The 24,450-nt window shown below is 44.2% G+C and overlaps 1 protein-coding gene across 2 annotated transcripts in view; it reads right to left on the minus strand.

Annotated features, from left to right (window-relative positions):
• Window positions 1-24,450, minus strand: part of RIN2 (Ras and Rab interactor 2) — a 197,554-nt gene that overhangs the window by 109,932 nt on the left and 63,172 nt on the right. The window contains exon 2 of one of the 2 annotated variants that reach the window (XM_066595766.1): window positions 22,972-23,055. The exons of the other annotated variant lie outside the window; for it this stretch is intronic. Coding sequence (XP_066451863.1) covers window positions 22,972-23,013 — 42 coding nt within the window. The 5' untranslated portion in view covers window positions 23,014-23,055. The remainder of the gene's footprint in view (window positions 1-22,971; window positions 23,056-24,450) is intronic. 2 annotated transcript variants of the gene reach the window in all.

A 24,450-nucleotide genomic window follows, 5' to 3' on the forward strand; every position in this document is an offset into this window, starting at 1 on the left:
TAAAGTGCAGATCAAGGTACAGAGAGAAGGGCGGTGATGGGTGTTCATTTCACTGAAAGCAACAGGTCATCCAAGTAATGCACAGCTGAGCCTGGACCCCCATAGGGAGAGACAAACACTGTAGTGGTTTTCTGCTCTGGTGAAATAAAGGGGTCCTGAATAGGAGATCTCACTTCACCGACTATGAACAACAGGTTTCTTGCAGTGGAATGGAGCAGGTAAACATAAGTTTTTATAAGAACAGCAGAGGCTACCATAACATGTAACAGCAATATCTACATAGAAGAACAGTTTTTAAAATTATTTCATTTGAAAAAAAATTATGTTTTTATGATCAAACAGAAAAATATAATTTTTAAAGGGCTTGTCCACGTCCTTAAGTAATAATAGTTGAGTGGCAGGGGTCCATTGTTCAGGACCCCAATTTAATGGGAACAGTGCTCGCAGATCAACCCGGGCAAAGTGTATGGAGCAGTCTGCTTCCAACTCTGCACACACTGAGAGCGGTCTGGCGAAGAGCTGATCAGCAGGATTCCTCAGCAGGAACCCTCCGCCATTCAACTATTGATGACTTATCCTGAGGGCAGGTCATCAATAGTTCAGACAAGGACAACCCCTTTAATTATGGGAAAGCGCTTTTAAAATACTGTCCCCTTGGGGGCGTGGCCAAGCAGCCGAGCAGACCGGCCGCATGTAAGTGAAGCTCCCGCTTCTGCCGACTTACCAGCCATCCTAAAACGATCCTGAGTGCCCCCAGACCCAACAAAACATCACCAAGGGTGAGGAGAGAGAGAGCCGAGCCACCTGTGACACCCCTGTAGCACCCACAGCGAGGAGACGACACCGGCGGGAGACCAGCGGCGCAGTGACGGCCGCCACCATCTTGGACACAGCGTGGAGAGGAGAGAAGAAAAGGCCGAACAACACACAACACCCCAGCAATACTCACAGCGGGAGCGGCCTCGGTGGGAGATCCACGGCACCGCCGCCAGCTTCCAGACAGCGTCGGACGACCGGGGAGGCAGAGGCTGAGCCGCTCGCAGCGTCCCTGCAGTATCCTCAGTGGAGGCGAGCCCGGCGGGGGTTCCGCAGCGCCGCAACCGCCGCCGATACTCTAACAACAGCACCGGACGGCCGCAAAGAGGAGGGACGGCCAGGGAGGAAGCGGTAGAGCTGCCTATAGCACCCCCTGCAACGCCAACAGCAAAGGTAACACCGGCGGTGGACCCGCAAAGCCACGACCGCCGCCGCCATCTTGAAGGGAGCACCGGCCGACCGCAGGGAAAGGAGATAGCTGGGGGGACACGAGAAAATCCCCCCCCCCCCTGGGCAAGGGAAGAGACACCCGGAACGGAGCTGGACTGACAGGGAGACAGAGGGGAGGGCGACCCACTCAAAGCCCCCATACAGTCCTGAGAACAGGAGCTGCGCCCTTTCCCACCACAATCTGCGGAGGGGGGCCCGGGGGGGGGGGGGGGAGCGCCGGAGAACGAGACACAGTGAAAGAAGAGAGAGCACACTCCTATGAGAATCTCTCACTGATATAAGGATATAAGGGTCATTCCATGTCAGTTCAACCAACGCTCCCAGTCGACCATCTCAGATTTCAATGAAACTTTGCACAAAGATAGACCCTGACCCTAAACTAAGATAGCCAAAATATTAGGCTTCAAAGTGCTTTGGTTCACGAGCTACAGGTCTTAATCTAGGGGGTTGTCATGTGATTACAGAGCGCAACCTGAAAAAAGTGGCGATTTCAATCCATTGCCAAGCCAGTTCCAATGACTCTAGAGCAATGAAACTTCACACACTAGGAGAACTTTTGGTGCTGAATCCAGCTAAGCTACTCAGACTGCCACTCTTATCATCATTCTGCCACCATTGCATGTCAAAGTAGCTGAAAAATTCTATCACGCAAAATAAAACTCATAATCAATGCAATCCAACTCAGCTATGAATTTATCAATGTGGACTCCATAGAAATGTTTCTCATTCACATTATGGACCCAAAAGGATGCATAGCTCTTAAGATACAATGAGTCAAAAATGGCAAAAAACACTTTTTTGCAAATTTTTCCCTTTTTCAAAGACGAAAATCGGAATGTACTCCATTTTTATTTTTTTTTTCATTTTTGTTCTATTTGGAAGAGAATTTTTTGCTCTACAAGATTCGATGTTTTTCATTCTGTTCCCAGACCTTCTAGATGGGAAAATATTGATGCCTGTGAAGGTCCTATGCACTCGCGGAGGTCAAATAATAAAATAAGTGTACGTTTTGCATGGATGTATAATTAGTTTAGAAATCATGAGAAGGTAAATTATTTTTGGAATGAGACAACTTTTTGTGCTCAAGAAACTTATGTGATCAAAGATTGCATGGCGAGTTCAGGTGAGCCACAAGCTTTGGCCTAAGATGGTCAGAATATCATTGAGTGTTGCATAATGATTGTGGTATATTACAGTGATCACTGGGCCTATTTAGCACTCTATCCATATTGGATACTAAGATTATCTAAGGCTAGCATTTCTGTAATTAATAACTAGTTATTATAATCCTTGAACTGCAGCATATTAAACTACCTCTCCGTGAAAAGAGTGTCTATATTACAGGTCAGAGACATTTATAGGTCTCCTGCTGGGAACCTAACACACTGCAAAACTCCTTAAAGCAAGAAACACAAGCAACCCTATCATGGGCCCCACCAGGCAGAACTCATCCGTGAACAGACTTAAAGCATTTGACAGGGGGGAAACCTGTAAAGACCCCAGCCCTGAATCCACCCCATCTGCCCCAACGGGAACGCCAGCGGCAAAAGACACCAGCCCAGGCCCACCTGAGGGCACAGTTCAGACCCTGCAACAGCTATCTGAGCAGCTCCTAGCCGCAATACAGACATCTACCACTACTCTTACTGGTAAAATCGACGAAGTAAAATACTGTGCCCTTTGAATTATATAAATAGCTCAAATTAATAAATAACCGACTTCCTGGAAATTCCCCAGACAAGTCAACAATAAGGGAAAAAAAAGTTTACACAACTAAACAGATTCATTAAAGTATGAGCAGGTTTAGCAGAGTGTCAATCTTGTTTTGTTTAGCTAATCCTAATCTCCACTTTCTAACACTTCCGGATCTTCATTTGTGAGTAGAAAGTAAATGACTTTATGTAACACAGATCTCATTACCTGACATGCTTTGTTTGAAAAACAGATCCTAGATTTCCAGTGGGAAACCATCAGCAGGGGGCCATTCCCTCATCCTCTCTGATACAAGCAGACTACTCTTTATATTACTATGCTATAGACATATTCATTCCACATGCCTTATTAGGACTCTACACTATAGGGCTGGGTTCACACAGGACAGAATTGCCACGGAAATTCCGTGCGGAATCTCTGTGCAGCAAATCCGCCCGTGGCTCCTAATCCTGGGATTTCGCAAAAATCTCATCCATACGGGAAAGCCAATCTGTGGTGGCACAGCTGGGCGGAACCGGTGATGTGGCTTGGAATTGACAGCCGCAGCATGTCAATTCTTTTTCCCCCGTTTCGGCCTCACTCCTCTAAATGGGGAGAGAAAGCCACAATGGAATGCCAGCGGCCAAACTGCTTCAAAACCCGCGGCGAAATGTCACGTGTTTTGAAGCTGCAGCTCTCCTGCGTCTTTTCGTCGCGGCCAAACCGCAAGATTTCCACAGCAAATCCATCCTGTGTGAACCCAGCCTAAGGATCCATTTACATGGGTTCATTCTAGCCTGAATGTACTATAAACTAATACCCCATCCACAAGCATGTTGATTGTTCCTCGTCCGCTTAAGTTTACATAGGCCTAGAATCGCTGCTAAGTGGCCGATCACTACTATGATCAGTTTTCCCACAGGCCAGCTGTACATTTTCTTGCTCACATGGCTGTACAGCCGACCGGAAAGCATTTTTATACGCCCTGAAAATCAAAGATCAACCAACGAGTAAGGGTTTTCTTGTTCGGCAGTTGATCATTGGCCCTTTCACAAGGCCTAATTGTCCTGCCTTATATTGGTGCACATAACGGGGCTTATTTTATGTGGGACAAGTTAAAGTAATTATACCATTTCAAGGTACAAATAATCTGTTGTATCATTTTTTTTCATTTCTTGGGGAAAATCACAGCAATTCCACCATTGTTTTTTGGGTATAAACGATAAGCCAACTTTATTCTGTGGGTCACTGTGCTTACAAAGTTACCAAATTTGTTTAGATTTTTTTAGGTTTTCTGACTTTTGCACAATAAAACTATTTTTGAAAATTAATTATTTTTGTGCCGCTGCATTCAAAGAGCCATGACCTTTTTACTTTCCATCCAAGGAGCTGTGTAAGGGCTTATTCTTTGCGGTACGTCTTGGTTTTCTTTGGTAGAACACTTTTTGGTAGAAAGAATGAACAAAAACTGCATTTTGATATTGTTCTTTAATTTGTTTTTAACATGTTCACCGTGCAGGATAACTAGTGTGTTCATCTTATTGCATGGGTCGTTACAGGTTCACTTATACCAATTACGCATAGTTTTGGGACTTTGCAAGCAAACAAAAAACGTTTTAACTTGGAATTTCTTATAAACAATATATTATATTATATATACTTCATCCCAATACAAATCTGCAATACTTCAAGAGCCTTTAATCCTGTTCTATCCAGTGCGTTTCCCTTTAATAAGAAATAATTACCAGTCTGGACACAGGATGGATCAGAAGTGTCTGAGAACTTGATATGAGTAGGCAACACATGCCGCACAACACGGCCCCCCCTGTGCACAGCAATGTCCTTGGATGAACTGATGAACTTCCAGACAGTGTTTTGCAGTAGACAACAATGTAGAATGTTTACAACTGAGAAACCTTCAAGCAATAGGCTTGTGACTTTTGGGCATCTTAAATGTACCTACCGGGGTTCTGCATACTCTGGCTCAAAATTGCATGTTCAGCGATGCAATGCGATTTTCATGCAAATCCTAACTCCCTCGCAGTGAACATTGCAATTGGACAGGGTTAGAATGAAGAAAATGTAATACTCACCTTGTGATAGACATGATGATTATTTTGTATAAAATGTCTATCGATTAATATAACCCAAATGTATTTTGCTGTTGTAATGACTTTTTAGCTCAGGAGTTTAAAGGACACACACACAATCTAATCATAGTATTTGCTAGACAATGGATGTCTGATGTAATGTTAGTTAAGTACATAGAAGTTACACAAGTTGCACAACCAGCCTCTAAGAGTTAAAGGGCCATAGTGTCGTGTATATCCTGTGTTTAACACTGAGTGTTTACCTAGCCCCCTTCCACTCCTTCACACAAGCTATTTAAACAATGATTCATCACTACACGGAGCTGACTTCAGCTAGGACAAACGTCCATACTACCTCAGTACTTGGAAGGGGGTGGGCAGAGAGGTGGGGGATTCTATATGATCCGACAAATGAGAATCTTATATGTTACTGATGTAATCTGTTGCACGCCCATTGAAGGGTGGTTGTCATGTGTTATAATAAAAAGCCTGAGCCTCTACACATTGTAGAGACTCTCCCGGTTTTAGACCAGCATTTGTGTCTGATTCTGGTCGACGATGTGTGCACACAACATAATTCGGAAGCGGCAAAATACCCCAAAGCCTGCTGGAGAAATCATAATCCAGATCAGTGGAGTCCCTGGGTGAGCGAGTGGATCTGTGAGGTCACAGCCTGGAACGTACAGAGATCGGCAGATGGCACGCAGAACTCAGGGGCCCGAAAATCTACAGAACACGGTAAGATTGCTTTATGTAAATCTACCGATGTGAGCTGGGTTCTGACTGCTTTTCTGCCTGTTCCTGATCCAGACTGGACCTTCACTGAAAGACAGGTAATAACTCTAGTTCTGTCCACTCGGAAAAATCACCATGTTACCTGTCTAGGGGTATTTTGTATGCTGTTATGTCTGAGACGGTTAAAAATTGTGTATACAAGACCAAGAGATAAATTCTGTGAGGGTTAATGTGTCAGGAGGGCGGACTCGGCTGTTTAAGTCTGAGGGAACACGCCAGTGACACGTGCTCCTAGGTAAAACTAGTGTGAGGTTAGGAAGATTTATGATACGTATACTTACATTTATGATTGAGCGTGTTATGTTCTCATATGTGGAAAGGTATAGCCGTGCTTTGTGACGGCTGATTTCTCCAGAATATTGTTGAGGTTTTGGTCATTGAAAATAATCGTCAGTCTCTGTGTATAGCTAAATGTCCTGTCTAGATCGTGTACAAGGAGTGCTCTTGGGGATTACTAGTATACGGTGGGCTGTTATAAAGGTAGATGAGATATATACCTTGAGCCGTTGTGGGTATTCTCCAGTAATCCCGTCTGTCTGGTATTATAGAAAGAATGTGCAGTGTTTATTGGTGGGGGGAGGGCTGCTGATAAGAGTGAACTGAAAGCTTTTTCCAATTAACCCTTTCTGTTTACTTTGTCGTTCCCTGTGTTTTGTAGAATTAATGTGCATTATAATTCTGAGTGGGAAAGAGAGGTTATATGGGAAGGATTTGAAGAAAGCAGATTTTACAAGAGAAACACTACTGTGTCTTCAAATAGAATGAATAGAAACTTCGAATAGAATAGAGTTGAGCAAAGTGAGCAAGGACAAAGGTCATAGAGCTTGTGATTTGGTTGCTGATGGGAAAGGACAAGGAAAAGTTGCAGAAAGAAATGTCAGGTCATGGACAGATAAGATAGGCTGTAGAAAGTTTTCAGAAGATGAGCAGGAAGCCTAGCAGAAAGAAAGGTGTTTTTAGATTGCTAGGAGGAGGTATAATGTAGTTAAGAGATTCAAGAGGGGAAAGCATGTAGGGGGGGTATGTGTATTGCTAATGAACAATGTAATGCCTTTGTGTTGACTACAGCCCCTCCCTGTAATGGCGGCCGTGCTTGCAATGTTTACAACCCCACATAGTGTGACTCTGCAGTAAATGTAGTGAGGCCTGCCCCCACCCTGAAGTTACTTCCCCCCCATGTGCTCACTTTCAGGGTGTGTGATGTTACTTCCGGTCCCTCCCCATCCGGGACAGGACCTGGCCCCGCCCCTTCCTCCTCCAGCGGCCATTTTGCCTCACCTGGAAGTGCTGCTGCCCCTGGCCCCGCCCCTTCCTCCGGCAGCCATTTTGCCTCACCTGGGAGATCTGTAGCCCCGCCCCTTTCTGCCTCTGGCGGCCATTTTGCTGCATTTGGGAGGCCTATATTCCCCAATGCCACTGTATCCAGTGCTAACATCATGATTGTCTGAAGTAAGGTTTTGTTTGACCAGACTTTGTTACGCTCCAAGATGTGGCCACTTTGGATGTGTGATAAGTTCAGGGAAACAAACCTTTGTGGAGATGCAGCTTGGGACATAGTAGATGACTAAGCTGGTTTATAGTGCATGGAAGATTGGAGTTGATGCATGGGGGGCAGAGACCAGGAATACATGACAGGGGACGCTCTCTCATGTTCCCAGGGGCTCTGTTTTCCACTGCCCGCTTCTCCAATAGATGCTCAGACAGATGATGTTATGGAAGGCTCCTACAGATGAAATAATTTCCCTATAGTCACCCAGCAAACTTTTTTTCATGCAATTTGGTGAAGTAATTTAACTTTTTATGTGAAGAAAGAGGGACTGAATTGCCCAGAGTAGGATGTTAATTCATCCGTATTCTTTAGTTTTTCTTTAAGTCTTTTGTATATTCTAGTGTCAGTCTACACTGAAGCTATAATTATATTTCGACAGGAGAGTAAAAGCTAAACGCTGGCCATACCCTGAAATACTATTACACTGGGTGACGTAAAATTTGAATTGTGTGGCGCCCCCTTGTGTTAAAAAATACTAACTGCGACCTGAAAGGAAAAAAAAAACAACATTTTTTTTTGTAAGGAGATTTTCGCTCAGACTTCGCTGCATACAATGTCACCTTGACCTACAAAGTGTTTGTTTTTGTGCCTCTTGGTTTACTAGTTTGAACGCAATGACTCTTTTTCCATTGAGTATTCCGCTTCAAAAGGGGGGAGGCATAGGTGATCTGGGCCATAGATGATCTAGGTGTTGTAGATCAGCGATTGGGTTTGAAAAAAATAAATAAATAAATGGAATAAGATAACAAGATTCCGAGCCATGTGAAATAGAACATCAACGTGATTATTTAGTACTAATTCGGTAAGAAACTGCAGGTATGCAAACAGTTACCAGAACCCCTGTTGATAATGCATATGTTGAGCTTTTTGCAGATGGTACCAGGGTGAGGATTGATGACTCCACATCGGATATGCAGTGGTCACACAACAAGATGTCCTAGAAGCAGAAGCTCTGCCTCCGCATGTCACAGTACAAGAAGCGGAATTGAAGGCCCTCACTGAGGCGAGTAGAGTGGCGAGAGGTAAGACCGGCAACCCTTTACACTGACTCCTGGTATGCATTTGGCATAGCTCATGATTACGGCCCAATATGGAAGGCCAGACAGTTTTTACCTTAGCAGGACAACCAATTGAGAATGGTGCAGCGGTACAGAGTCGCATGGAGGCCCTACTTCTACCTGACAAAGTTGAGAGTTCGCACCGATTCCTACACTGGAGAGGCGAGAGACGACACCCTCGCTGACAGCGCAGCAAAGTCAGCGGCCCTCAAGCCGTGGAAGAAAGAAGAAAAGATACTGACAGCATGAGTCAGTGGTAAAAAAACTTTGGACATTGACAAAAATTTGGACTTTGATATGCTAAAAGACTTTTACAGTTACAAGCCAGCAAGGAAGAAAAGAATAAATGGACTAATATGGGAGCAGCAGAAACAGGACAGCGTGTGGTGAACGGTCAACAGCACTTGCCCACCACAGTTCCTGTATCCCATGATGGCCCAGCTGATGGACGCAAAGACCCACCTAGTAAAGCAGCACTGACGACGACGCTTGAAAGAGGTTGGGCGACTTCTGGGTTCTCTGTAGCTGCTGCATCATTTGTCCGGTTTAGCATGATCTATGCCATAGGTGAGTCAGGGCAGAAGTAAATTTGCCACATCACACTTGCCGGGACCACTCTACCCATTTCAGGGATTGCAAATTGACTACGTTCAGCTCCCACTTGTTGGGAAGTATGACTACGTGCTTGTTGTTGTTGATGTCTTTGCAGGTTGGAGGCCGACCCTGTTACCAAGGTAAACAAGTAGGTAACCGCAAAGAAGTTCATGAACGAGGTAAACTGTGAATATGGGGTACCAGAAGTGATTCAGAGTCAGACAGAGGTATAAACTTCGCAGGTGAATGTAACATGTCATGTCTGCTCTGGGTGTATCCCAGGCCTTTTACATACTGTACCACCTTTAGAGTAGTGGCAAGGTGGAGAGACGTAGTGGCACGCTAAAAGTAAGATACTTAAAAATGACGCCACTTTGGAAAGACTGTCATCCAATAGCCTTATACAGTGTTAGATATGAACCCAGGGGGGATTATACATTATCTCCCTACGAGATTGTTTGGGCTAGCCCCAAGGCTAGGTTGTTACTATCCTCAGTGGTTACAATTACAATCTGATGTGTTGACTGAGTATGTGATTTCCGTTGTTAAAGAACTAACCAAAGCCTATGCACAGGTGTTCTCTTCCAGACTCAGAGGCAGACACTGGGACACATATCTTGCAGCCTGGGGATTGGGTGTGCATCAAGAAGTTCCCCAGGAAGCACCCTCCTGAGCCCCGATTTGATGGCCCCTACCAGGTGCTTCTGACTACTGCCACAGCTGTGAAACTAGCCGAAAGACTTACATGGATCCATGCTTCATACTGTAAGAAAGCTTCAGATCCGGGAGACCAGTCTTAGTTGTGCCAAAGACGTTACTCTGGTTAGGGCTAATGAGAGAGGAGGGTGGCAACTGGAATCCTTAGTCGGAAGAATATGGGGGTATGGTTACCTTCTAGTATAACTCGTCCAATGCTCAAGTAGCCGCATATTCCTTCGACTATTGTACTGTGGTCCCGTGTCTAGGCGCAAGATCCCACCGCAGGCCAGATTTAGCTCAGTCCAGCTGGTTATATGACTTATATACCCGGGGAATACAATATGTTTGCGCCACTGATAACGTCTGGGGAGAAGACTGCCGTTATTGGGGATTAGTGGGATGGAACGCAGGAACAGACTAGTCCTATAAACCGCGAAGTGCCTTAAATAAGAAAGATAAGAGCGGGAAATCCCTAATTAGTCGTATAACCCTCCTTGAGAATAATAAGGACAGCGGGTATTGGAAGGCTGAACTTAGTATGTTGCTTGGTTTTAATGCGGTTTTTACATTAACCATGGGAGATCCAAGCCCGGGGGACGGGGGGGGGGACTTATAGTCTGGGGACATACCGGTACGGGAGGACAGATCCCTTAGGGAAGTTTAAAACAAGGGATATGGTAGATGCAGCCGAATGGAAGCCTTCACTTAGTCCCGTGCCCATAATTAACCCCCTCCGCCGTAAGATAAAGACCTTGACGAACATGATGATCATAGCCAACCCTACCTTTTGAGGACACCTTGACAGTAGCGACTGGCTACTCTGACCAGAATCTCTGGTTGGAGTTGATGAGGTACAATGCTAACAGGAGCAACAAGTCTGACTGTTGCGTGTGCGGTAGTGCCCGACTACACTCGGGGATGGTCCCCCTAAATCTCCCTGTAGATGCTTAGTCTCTTCACGAACATTTCTGCTAATTACACTGTCCGTGAGAAATGGAAGAAGGAATACTCTATAACTACTTAAGTGTTTTGCACCGGAGAGAGTATTACTTACTACCCTGGAAACTACACCTGCCAGGCAATTAGGCAGGGTGGAGGGAGATTTTTGGGGAACTCAGCAATATTTTCCTTGTTTAAAAAAGATGAAGAGCCAGTTCCGATAATGCCAACCACATACGCTACCAAAGAAAAGGAGAAATGTACTAGTACTGTGCCTGCCCCGATCTCCTAAGATGGATTGTCAGTGGAATTCCCATTTGCCAAGGGATAGTGCAGAAGACCTTAGGTTCCGGCGAGGGCACACCCTGTGGGGTGTTAACTTGTACAGATAGAGGGTATGGATGCCCGGAAATGAGCCCAGGGAATCCATGGCCTCCCTCTGAGGTGAGGTAGGGATCCCCCCCTCCTAGGAGTAGGGACTTACGGGCAGTGGGAAAACCCTGACGCAAGGGTGAGGCGACTTGGACGTGTTCACCATTAGGACTATCTCCAGGAGGGACATTGGTGTGGGTGAAGATTAGGGAGTCCCACGCCGTGCGTACCTGTGCACGCTACTAGTATTGTAACATTATGCTAGAGCGAGAAGAGAGACCCCTGGTGGTAGTTTTGATCTACACGTGTACATTGACGTCATAGGATAGCCAAGGGGGGTACCTGACGAGTTTTAAAAATTAGAGACCAAGTTAAAACTAGATTCGAGTCCATTTTCCTGGTCATTATGGTAAATAAACGTTGATTGGATTAATTATGTTTTTTATAGTTAGCAGTGGTTTATAAATTATACTAGAGACGCCTTATAGGGACTAGTCGACCAATAGGACCTACCTCGACTATGACTTTTTCAAAATAGAATGACCTTAGATATGACTTTAGCTAAAAAGGGGAGTGTCTGTAAGATGATAGGGGAGACTTGTCATACCTACATCCTAGACGACACGTGACCCGTGGGTAAAGACGCAGTTGCCATTAAGAAGCTGACCGCACTGACTAAAAAGAGCTAACTTTTGGGACCAGTACTCGCCATGGATGAGCGGGTGGTAAAGGATCCTGGCACAGACGGGCGTCGCTGTTGTATGTGAACTGATGGTTACCTTTTCTGTTCTAGTCTGCTGTGTTATCCCCTGTGTCAGAGAGACCTGTGAAACTGATGCTGGAAAAGCCGCTCCCACCATGAGTTTGCTGGATGCATCCCCAGAAGGAGTGGACAAGTCCTACACCCCCTTGAAGACCCTAAAACGAACCTTCAACGCGCTCCAGTTATAGGCTCATGCGCAGAAAACTGTGAAAATTAGATAGAGAATTAGAGGATAGACATTTTAAGGGGGGATTGTGATAGACATGATGATTATTTTGTATAAAATGTCTATCGATTAATATAACCCAAATGTATTTTGCTGTTGTAATGACTTTTTAGCTCAGGAGTTTAAAGGACACACACACAATCTAATCATAGTATTTGCTAGACAATGGATGTCTGATGTAATGTTAGTTAAGTACATAGAAGTTACACAAGTTGCACAACCAGCCTCTAAGAGTTAAAGGGCCATAGTGTCGTGTATATCCTGTGTTTAACACTGAGTGTTTACCTAGCCCCCTTCCACTCCTTCACACAAGCTATTTAAACAATGATTCATCACTACACGGAGCTGACTTCAGCTAGGACAAAAGTCCATACTACCTCAGTACTTGGAAGGGGGTGGGCAGAGAGGTGGGGGATTCTATATGATCCGACAAATGAGAATCTTATATGTTACTGATGTAATCTGTTGCACGCCCATTGAAGGGTGGTTGTCATGTGTTATAATAAAAAGCCTGAGCCTCTACACATTGTAGAGACTCTCCCGGTTTTAGACCAGCATTTGTGTCTGATTCTGGTCGACGATGTGTGCCCACGACATAATTCGGAAGCGGCAAAATACCCCAAAGCCTGCTAGAGAAATCATAATCCAGATCAACCTATCCTGGGGGTTCCCTATCCAGCGCTACAGCCCCAGTGCTAGTCTGGGAGATGCTGGGATTGGGGAGTATTCCATTTTTTCTTAATCTTAACCCTTTATAATTCTTTTTAATGTCCTAGAAAACTGCTTTAAGGGCTTCTTGAAAGCAACTGTCCAGGACGCCTTATTGCGAGTCCCACTTAGTACAAGGACGGATGTGATGGATTACAGTATGTGTACAGCACTGCAGAATACATTGCTATATGTAAGCCATAGGAAATAAATGAAACAAACAGTAAAACTGCCAGCAGAGCATAATGCTACTACATAAGACAACTACGGTAGCATAGCAGCATCAATAAACCTTCCCCAATGGGAATTTTTCATTTACTGTGGAGAATTCTCATACAAGAAGGTTATGGGGAGTTACCTACCATACAGAATTGTATCTAGTAGAACTTGGGAACACATCTGGAATGTTACATTGTTGCATTCTCAGTTTCTTCTCTCTGTACTCAGATATCTACACACCACCAGGCATTCAGTAAGTGGCTCATTTATATACTAAAATGATTTTTCATCAGCCCTGCAATCAGAAGGAAAATGCTCCAAGACTTCTCAGTTGGAAGTAACTTTGCATTAAAGTATAAAGTGCCTAACTGAAGTGGTTATGTGGTTGTACAGATTATATATGGGAGTAATTCGCGATGACAATCTTGATTAAAATCTGTGGTGAAAAAGACGTGGAGTAAAATCAGAATTTTTCAGCCATGAATGATTTGCTAAATTATGTATGAAAGTAACAAGAGAAAGCTAAACTGCAATGTTTAAAGAGCAAGTGCACGTTGGCAAAACGTTCGACATATTATACTGATATGACAAAAGTTTTGATCAGTGGGGGTCTCAGCGTCCAGACCCCCTCTGATGAAAACTTCTGACATGTTGGTATATCCAAAGTTTTGCGCTAAGTGCAGTTAGTCTTTAAGATATCATTAGGCATGAACTGAACACGGCTAAAATAAGCCCACATGTAACATGCTGTAAATTCTGACTGTAACATGCTGTAAATTCTTCACCAAACTTCATAGTCTCCCTGTAGGTTCTGTTGCGGAATTGAAAATGGCTTAATTCTGCTGTAAATTCCACATGAAAATCATCAGCAGACCTGCGGGTTGTGGAGCAGAATTCCGCAGCCGCATTTTAAGTTGTGTCCTTTGGTGTGACAATTACGTCTGTGTGAAAGCACCCTAATTCTGCCCCATTTACTTTATAGAATGTGAAGGGTGGGGTGTATTATTCCCAGTTATTGACTCTATGGAGTAGCTTGTCACCGTTTAAGCCTTTAATGCGCAAATGCATATGTAACATGGCAGTTTTCTTCCAAGCCCAGCGCCACCATTGTCAATAGGGTTATTGTGTGGTATTGCAGCTTAGCTCCATTGAAGTGGATGAAGTGAAACCCTATGAATAAGGGTGGCACTGTGTTTGCAAGAAAGCAACCATGTTTTTCTAACCCTGGACAACCCCTTTCAATATAATTAATTCCTGAAGGTCCAATGGCCACAGGCGGGTTTGATTTGCGGAAGATCCACAAAGTAAGCCGCCCATAGGGAAACATGGGTGTCCGCAAATGAAATAAAACATGCAAATTTGATTAGCTGACCTTTTGGCCCGGAAACAAAATCGCAGCATGCTCCATTTCACACTGCTCATGTGCGGCGGCCGGCGCTTCCACACACGTCCACAGTGAACAACATGAAGACCCGGACGGGTAAGTAGAAGACCCACAGTGTCCTCAGCCATGGGCAGGGTCAGATTCTGCATGTGGAATCTGATCTGCCTGTGGACATGAGGCCCACTCCAGAGATGCTGAAGCTATGATCAGCGAGTTCACTTTTGTAAATTACAACTGGAGCAGACTTCCAACTCTTCTGTCCTCTCTGAGGTCAGCATTAAAGGGGTTCTGACATCAAAAAAAATAATTTTTACTCGCCTTGCCTGGCCCGATCGCCAGGCATGTCCCCCTCCAGCCGGCATCTTCTTCTGTGCCTTGTAAAAGCAGAGCAGGAGCGGTCAAAAAGACCGCTTCCTGCTCTGCTCCGTCCGTCAGGCACTTCCGAGGTGAACGGACGGGCCGCCCACAGCAAGCACGTCACAAGCCGTGCTTGCTGTGGGCGGCCCGTCCGTCCTGCTGAACTCCGAGATTCTGCGCATGCGCAGTGGAGACGCGCCCGTCCTGACTCCTGTCAGAGGGCACCTCTCCACTGCGCATGCGCGCGATCTCAGAGCGGCGCAGCTCTTGCAGGAAGAAGAGGATGACCCCGCTGCTGACAACAACAGAAGAAAAGGTAAGTATAAGATTTTTATGCTTTAGCAGCCATTAAACCATGGGTTCCCTGTGTCCATTAGGCAGACCAGGGAACAATGGCTGCTAAAGCATAAAAAAATTATTTGTGTCAGAACCCCTTTAAGCCTTCTGCTTTCACCTTACATCTGTCCGCCATGCTCTGCACTGCAGCTCTACTTGCTTAGTTGACTGTTGCACTGTGTAATCACAAGCTCAACAGCAGAACTATACATGGAATGGCAATTTACATAACATAAAAGCTATACGAATTCTAAACAACAAATGCCTAAAAACCACTAATTAAAAATTTACCAATTACAGCAGCACCACAAAATAATCCCCACAAGGGGAGAGCAATCTGACCTCCACACCACTGGTATTGCACGCTCTGTCACCAGACCCGGATAGCAGGATCCACATTCAACAGTCCATATAAGATACAGCTGAGCAGCAATTTCAGGGAAGTTTATTTTCCATATATACTCACACTGAGATCCTAAGATCAAGTCGTGTTTATTTCAAAGCACATATTCCATAGCCATGCAACGTTTCGACCATAGTGTGGTCTTTGTCAAGCATATATGACCACACTATGGTCGAAACGTTGCATGGCTATGCAATATGTACTTTGAAATAAACACGACTTGATCTTAGGATCTCTGTATATATGGAAAACAAACTTCACTGAAATTGCTGCTCAGCTGTATCTTATATGGACTCTAAAAACCACTAATTATCAGGTCATGTCACATACAAGAATGCCTTCATACAAGGTGTTTTTAGGAAAAATGCAATACTTTAATCAATGGGGCATTAAAATGTGTAGGAATCTTACAATGTAGGAAAATTGATCCATAATATTACACAACTGACACATTTCTACCATATTCATAGGAACAGGCCTACTGGTGAATAGATTTGGAATAAGCTGGTTCATATAACACCCTCATCGTCTGAACCAGTAACACGCCCTTCTTTTATAGGAATTTAAACATATTCGTAACTGGCAAGGCAGAAATTGCAGGGTTTGTAGAAAAATGTAACGTTGGCACCGTTTTACGCTATTCAAAATGCATTTAGTGCGGGAGCGCTCCGCAAGAGAGCCGCTCGCCGGCCAAGCTCACAGCTCCACATGTGGTTCTGCTTAGCACATCACAGCAGCGGCGGCGGCAGAAGGAAAAGCTTAAGAGCTTCCAAGCTTTACTTGGAAAGTCGATGGGAAAATTAAACAAGTATCTAACAAAAATAGCAGGTGCTTATATAAAGTGTCGTTCCAGTTCAGGAACGGTAAAGCTTGGATCCTTGTGCGCTTAATAATCTTAACAGACCATGGAAATGGCCTTATAGATATTATAAAACAACGGATTTCCTCCGCCCCCAGATACAGGCAAAAAATTTAGATTATACCCTCAAATGTTTTGCTTAATGCACAAATTCAGATTTCTTTCTAATGCTTAAAAAAATGGTGAAAGGATCTCTATACGGAATTTATTTTTTGCTGATATAGAGAATGGCGCGGTAAAACAGCTGTTAGTCCAACTTTCCCCAGCAGGTATTCCAGTCCTGAATTTAACATCCAAGTTACTGGAAACAGACTGGTTGCAAGGGACACAATGCCTGAGAACTGCGGCAATCTACATGGGGCTGTCAAGCAGTATGACCCTAAAAACCAGTTTGCTTCAGAGTAGTTAAAGGGAACCTGTGAGTTCCTATGAGCAACATAAACTAAGTCTATGGGCTCATAGGACAGAACACGGATGTGCTTTTTACATTCACCTGCCTTCCTGTTCCCTCACTATCTAACCAGACTCACCTCTTCATACAGTATACATTTAGAGGACATTGTGTGTACATATGCACTGAACATAGAGAGTAGCCCATAAACTTAGTTTCTAGTACTCATAAGACATGACAGGTCCCCTTTAAGTTTAAAAATGGTATTTGGGTCCTGCCCTGATCATGAGAATACACTGCTGCTCCATTGAGTTAGCCAAGCAATGCACAATAGGGTTGAATGGCAGAGTAGTGCACACATGCTTAGTCAGCAGGGCTAAAGCTGGAGTAAAGGGGTTTATTGGACCCCCTTCTCATGATTGTTGGAGGTCCCAGTGGTTTGGATTCTTAGTAATATAACATTTATCACCTATCCTGTGAATAGGTGCTAAATGGCAATTCTGGGAATACCCCTTTAAATCTGCAGACAGCCTGAAATTAACGTTGTACATCTTTGTCTTTATAAGGGAACTGAAGCTCTGCATCAGAAAAATGGAAATCCAGTCACTAAAGAGACAAATCAGAAAAAGCTGCTGAAAAGGTATATCAGAAAGTTAATCTGGCGTCCCGGTGAGCACTGCAGCCTCTTCTCAGGGTTATGAAGTCACGTTCATGGATCGCATGGCTTGAGAGTAGCTCATTCCTATTTAAATAAATGGGATTGAGCTGCAATACCGGGCACAGCAGCTATAAAGTCTACAGCATGATGCCTGGTATGGGCTGAAGTGGCTGCAGCTCTCAACCAAGCGCCACTGTCACTTTAATCAGCTGATTGGTAGGAATCTTGAGTGGTGGACCCCTACTGATCAACTACTGATGACCTATCTTGAGAATAGTTCATCAGTCATTCAGTCTCGAAAAACTTGTTTAAAGAGAGGGAGCTTTTGCCTCCTCTAATTACACTTTTTATTTGCTATAAATTAGATATTTGTTAACGATAACTTCAGGATGACAGGTGCATTTTTTGGCAAAAAAAAATAAATCGGATAATAAGAGTTGTCCCAAACTTCTGTTTTTCTACATGTACCCCAAGAGCAGATTTATGCAGCAAGGTACAGGGATGTAAGATGCAGAAAGAGTTACAGCAATTCAGAGCTCTCTGTTCTGTGTTTCCCCTCTTTTCTTGCTCCCCTCTCCCTCATCCAGTCTGACATTGCACCTCTTTAACTCCTCTTTGCAGGTCACATACAGATTCTGCATTCTCTCCGCTTCTCTTGTCTTCAGTTCTGCTGGTTGTGACCTGAAACAGGCAATGGTTTAAAGCTGGTGGTCGGAACAGACTGCAGACATGGGAGAGCGATCCAGGAAGCTATCAATGCCACCCTCTGCTTATGGCTCCTTCTCCACTGCTGTACCAACGCTCTGCTGTGTTTACACAGCCCACGCGTGTGCAGCTGGTGGCCTTCTGCTGTGCAGTGGGGGTTAATTACAAAGTGATATACAGAGGTATATAAGATAGTTTAGGGGCTATCAGTAAATACTTTTATAAAGTGGCCAACCTCTTTACATTCTAGGTGTGTTTGTGTGCACAAGGTGGAGCAGTATACAGAGTTTTTGCCCTGGCTCAATGGAAAACTTGCTACAGCTCTTGTCTCCTACATCTGCCCAAGGTATGATATCTTTCACATGGATACACCCTATACAAATAGAAAAATACTTCCTGATATACACATACAGACCGTGTACAAACATATTTAAAGAATACTTTTTATGTTGCTGCAAAGAAATAAACAAGAGATAAAAATATATATCCTAATCAAAAAATATATCATAGTGGGAATTACTGAGACCTGGTTGGACAAAAGCTATGACTGGTCGGTTAATTTACAAAGTTATAGTTTGTTCTGGGAGGTTCATAAAAACAGAAAGGGGGAGGGATTTGTCTTTCTGCAAAGTTCTGTGTAAAGCCCACATTATGTGAAGAAATATGAGGGGGAGATGAACATGTGGAATGTCTATGGAGAGATACATGGAGGGAAAACTATCGCTAAGGTAAAAAGATGAAGCGGTAAATCACAATGAGGTAATTATAATGAGGGACTTTATCTGGATTTAAAATGGGAAGATGTAACCTGCAGATCTCATAAAGGTAACGAGTGTAGGGTCATCTAGTCCATTGTGTCACTTTAACATAGAATAACTCTGTAAAGGTTTTGCATATCCCAGTGATTCTAACATTGTTTTTTCTCCACATATTGTACTTCATTTAGGTGGTAAAAAAAGACCAATAGAATTTGTGTATATTTACTAAAAGCGCCAAAATTGGGAACATTTTTCACATTTTCAACTGCAATAGCTTCAATATGTGCAAACATACTGTACAAATTTTTGATGAGATATATATTTCCATCTGTTTGCTTTATTCTGGAAGCTCATCGGAAAAACTTCAGTTTTTTTTAACCATTTAGAAAATGTACAAATTTAACATTGATTATTAACATTTTGAGGAACACTTTGTTTTCCTGCACCAAGCCAAGATTGCAAAGGCTCATAGGTGTCAGAATGATAGATACCCCCACAAATGGCGCCATTTTAAAAAACACATATCTTAATATATTCATTTTTTAACCATTTAGAAAATGTACAAATTTAACATTGATTATTAACATTTTGAGGAACACTTTGTTTTCCTGCACCAAGCCAAGATTGCAAAGGCTCATAGGCGTCAGAATGATAGAAACCCCCACAAATTGTCCCATTTAAAAAAACACATATCTTAATATATTCACTGAGGGGAGGGGGGGGGGGGGGATCATGACTGACCCCACAGTTTCTTTTTTTTTAGAAATTAATGCAATTTAGAGGAGAAAAAATAAAATTTTATATTTTTGCAAATATGTCATTTAAAAGACAGGATTTTTTTCTGTAGTGCACATCAAAATGAGGTTTTTCCACCCAAAATGGATACCCCATTTGTCATGTGTTCAGAGACATACCCATTGTTGCCGTAATCATATATCTGTATGCAAAACGGGGCCCAAACTGAAAGGAGCAGCCGGTGGCTTTCAGAACAGACATTTTGCTTGAGGTGTTTCAGGCCCCATTGCTCACTTCTAGAGCCATTGAGCTGCCAAAATGATGGAGAACCCCCACAAATTACCCCATTTTGAAAACTAGACCCTTAACAAATTCATGTAGGGGTGTACTGCGTATTTTGACCCAACAGTTTTTGAATGAATTTAAGCAAAGCAGAATAAAAAAATGACGATTTTAATTTTTTTTGCAATTATGTCATTTTGAAAACAGTTTTTTTTGTACAGCATACATATGAATGGAGGCTTTCATCACTAAATGGATACCCGTTTGTCCCGTGTTCAGAAACATATATTGTGGCCCTAATCTTATGTCCGTATGCACAACGGGGCCCAAAGCAAAAGGAGCATTACACTTCAACTGTGCTTTAACTTTTACGTAATCACCATTATCCAGCGGTCAGTGTTCCAGGCTCTCGGCTACCTTTAGTACCCAGGAGCAAGGAGATTTTAAATTTCCCGGGCTTTCCACAGCTTCTGTGCTTGTGTCTGCCATTTTGCAGATTAGCGCATGCGCCAAAGTTGGGGAAAGGTCCACAATAAAGATCCAGTCGGGGGACATCGCCAGAGGCTTTAGGTAAGTAATTTCACCTCCCCTCACGGATCCGATCCATGCTGGGAGATAAATGTTTGTCGTTTTCAATTGGAAAACGGCGATCACAAAACCAGGGACTGCGTACCGCAGCCTACCGTGAAATCTGCAGGCTCTTGGCTTTGTTCGGTAGCCAGGAGCAGAGAGATTTGAAATGACCCTGGCAATCCGCAGCTTTTGCACATGCATCCGCCATTTTGGTGGCGGGCGCAGAAGTCGTGGTGAGGTCTGCAGATAAATCAGGGGGCATTAGGTACGTAATTTCATCTCCCCTCGCAGATTATTTGAAGCTGTGTTTATCACACGGAAATCTCACGGTTTTTTCCATGCAGTCATTCCGCGAGATTTCTGCGAGATTTCGGTCCTGTGTAAACCCAGCCTAAGGGCTCTTTCATATCAGCGTCGGAGTTTCAAAAACAGGACAAAAATAGTGCAGATAGCTGGACCGCTAGTTGGAAATCAAAATAGTCAATAGGGGTCTGTTCGGCGTATTTCAGACAGGGGGTTCCATTTTCCTGCTTTAAGACCGGAGCAGGAAAACTCCCAAACAGTGATCTGAACAAGCCCTAACTTCTATTGTGGGTGAAATTTTGGAGGCTTTTCTAAGAGACACTACCCCGGAGTACGTTAAAAAAAATTATCTGTAAAACTGCATATCAGCACAGGTTTATGAGAGATTGCTCCTGTCAAACCAACCTGATCAGCTTCTACGAGGAGGTAAGTTCTAGACTGGACCGGGGAGAATCATTAGATCTTGTGCATCTAGACTTTTCCAAAGCGTTTGAATGCTGCATAAACGGTTGGTATAAAAAATGAGAATGCTTGGTCTGGGTGAGCATGCGCAGACCAGCTGTGTGGCGCGAGCACGCCGGAGCGGCCCCATTCAACAGGACAGAGAGGCAGACTGCGCAAGCGCGTTTAATCGAGGCAGAAGAAGGCTTCGGTCGGCGCCATGGAGACGGGGATGCCAACACCGGGGGGGGGGGGGGGGGGGGGTAAGTGTATAACTTCTGTATGGCCAATATTTAATGCACGATGTATATTACAAAGTGCATTAATATGGCCATACAGAAGTGTATAACCCCACTTGCTGCCGCGAGACAACCCCTTTAACTGTAAGCTTAACTGGAGCAACCAGTGCCAGGCAGCTGCTGCCAAGGCAAATGGGGTGCATGAAAAGAGGTCCAGAGGCACATGATGAGAACATTGTTCATTCTTTTTACAAGTCACTGATCAGACCACACATGAAATATAGTAACACATTTATCAAATGTTTTACGCCAGTTTCTGGCATAAAAAAGTTGTAGTATTTTGTGCAAAAAAAATTGTTACTTTTCCCCTTTCTGTGCCGGCCCCAACACAGTGGAAATGCACAGGAAATGCCAGGCTTAGTGAACGGAGTACCGTTTGGGGCTCTGATACTTAAGTAGGACATATCGGAGCTTGAGCAGGTACAAGGGCAGGCAACTAAAGTAATAAATGGAATGGGCGGACTACAATACCCAGAGAGGTTATCAAAATTGGGATTATTTAGTTTAGAAAAAAAAGACGGCAGAGGGGCGACCTAATTAGCAGTACTATGTATAAATACAAAGTTCTCTCCCATGAACTGTTTATACCCAGGACTGTGACTGTAACAAGGGGGCGCTCTCTACATCTAGCGGAAAGAAGGCTTCTACACCGACATAAAAGGGGGTTCTTTACTGTAAGAGCAGTGAGACTGTGGAACTCTCTGCCTAAGGACATTGTGATGGAGAATTCGATAAAAGTTTGAGTGGAGCCTGGACATGTTTCTTGAGCGATATAATATTATATGTTCTAATAAATTACTTCAGAAGGGTTGGGATTATTCCGATTGCCAGATTGGAGTTGGGAAGGAATTCTTTCCCTAAAATGAGGAAAAATAGCTTCTACCTCAATGCTTTTTTTGCCTTCCTCTGGATCAGCAATTGGAGGTAATAGGCTTAACTAGACGGACAAATGTCTGTGTTCAGTCTTACCCACTATGTTACTTTATATCTAGCTATTATAAAGATGCAGCAGAGCTGAGTTTGTCATTCAGAATAAAACTTGCCCTGCTGTAATAAATGGCCTGCAGTTTTACATGGGGCTGCCCTGCTGTGATAAATGACCTGTAGTTTTGATAAATGACCTGCAGTTTTACATGGGGCTGCCCTGCTGTGATAAATGACCTGCAGTTTTACATGGGGCTGCCCTGCTGTGATAAATGACCTGCAGTTTTACATGGGGCTGCCCTGCTGTGATAAATGACCTGCAGTTTTACATGGGGCTGTCCTGCTGTGATAAATGACCTGTAGTTTTACACGGGGCTGCGGGTGTCCTACTCAGAGACTCCTCACGGTGCACTGAGCACCTCTGCCACATCTGTACAAATACATGCAGTACGTCTATGTAAAACTGCAGAGGTTCATTTCTTTGTACAGCACAACCGGCCACTGACAGCTAGAACATGAAACAGATTCTAAGTGACTTTAAATTCTCCAAAAAACATCAAATCCTTCCAAAAAAAGATGTAAAGGTGCTTTACCTTAAAGAAGCTCTGTCCCGGCCGACACACTTCCATTGTCATCTGGGAAGACTGGCGCTGGACGGCCTCTGTGTTCTCCCAGCTCTTTGGAGAGAAGGAAGAACATGTTAATGGTTGGGGCAGTCTGTAGGAAATTCCTCTGCAAGCCACAAAATCAGTCACAACACGCACGCTGCCAAGATCTTTTCCGTCAACAGTGCCCGACCATTCCATCCCAGCTCAGCGTCTCATCCCTAGGCACGGAGAAGGGAGGTGGTGATGAACTCCAGACCGGGAGCGCAGTGGTCAGCGACTGGCGTGGGAAGGCTCACTTTACTTTCTCTAGTGTATTTTTCCCTTGCCTCTGGAGAAACAACTACTGCCATGCAACAGGCTCATTACATGGAGCAAAGCAGAGTCCAGTAGAGGCAATATGTGTAGCAGAATAAAGGAAAGGGTTAATGCAAACCGTAGGCTTGCCGAATAGTACTGAGGTGGAAAGCCCTGAGCAGATCTGACACACGGACCTGACGGGAGAAAGTCCTGGAGGTAACCATTAAAGATAGAGATATTCATTTAGGCCACATTCACACAGCTGAGAATCTCAAGCGAGTTTTGTGCGTTGCGAGACGCCCAAAATGTGCACAAATGTGAACTTCATTCTTTTGAATGGACTCAGGGCTCCTGCTCATGGGCGGATATATGCTGTGAAATCCGCGATCAGCGTCTGCACTGCGAACCACAGCAAATACCGCCAGTTACTTCCTATGGAGATCCGCTGCTTCCTACCCTCCAGTGGAAATCAACCGTGATTTCTACACGCAGAGGGAAAAAAAAAAAATCACAGCATGCTCCATTTTCATGCGGATTCCACGCAGATGGCTTCCATTGAAGTCAATGGAAGCCGTCCTACCCGCAGCCCGTCCGCAATGAACACTGTGGACCGTTCACGGATTCCGCGCCATTGCCTAGCAATAGCGAACCACCAGGTCCATCCACAATACAGAAAAGATGGCTGAATGACAGGTACGTGCGGACGCCTATTAGATAGGCTCATCGCAGAGACCTGTCAGCCCCCCCCCCTTCCCCCGGCCTAATGTCACTAGCAATATTCCATCACGGCCGTGGACAGGCAGCCTAAGACTTCATCTTCTTTGGATCAAAAATTGATCGCAATGGAGAATCCGGACCCGAAATACGACAAATTGCTCTAAATTGCAGCACAAGCATAGATAAGATCTGGAAAAACGGCGACAGAAGCATTGCAACAAAATGCCGGAGAGTCATCTTCCCAATCATACCTTACGGCTGGAAAAGTTGGACACTGAAGAAAACGGACCGAAGGAAAATTGATGTGTTCGAACTTTTGTGATGAAGGAAACTCCTACGAATTCCTTGGACCGCCAAGACCACGAACAAAACAGCCGTAGACCGCATCAAACCAAAGTTTTCATTGGAGGGCAAAATTCCGAAACTGAGCCTCTCATACTTCGGCCACAT

Source organism: Eleutherodactylus coqui, chromosome 3 (genome assembly GCF_035609145.1).
Source record: "Eleutherodactylus coqui strain aEleCoq1 chromosome 3, aEleCoq1.hap1, whole genome shotgun sequence".
In the NCBI taxonomy this organism is placed as follows: Eukaryota; Metazoa; Chordata; class Amphibia; order Anura; family Eleutherodactylidae; genus Eleutherodactylus; species Eleutherodactylus coqui.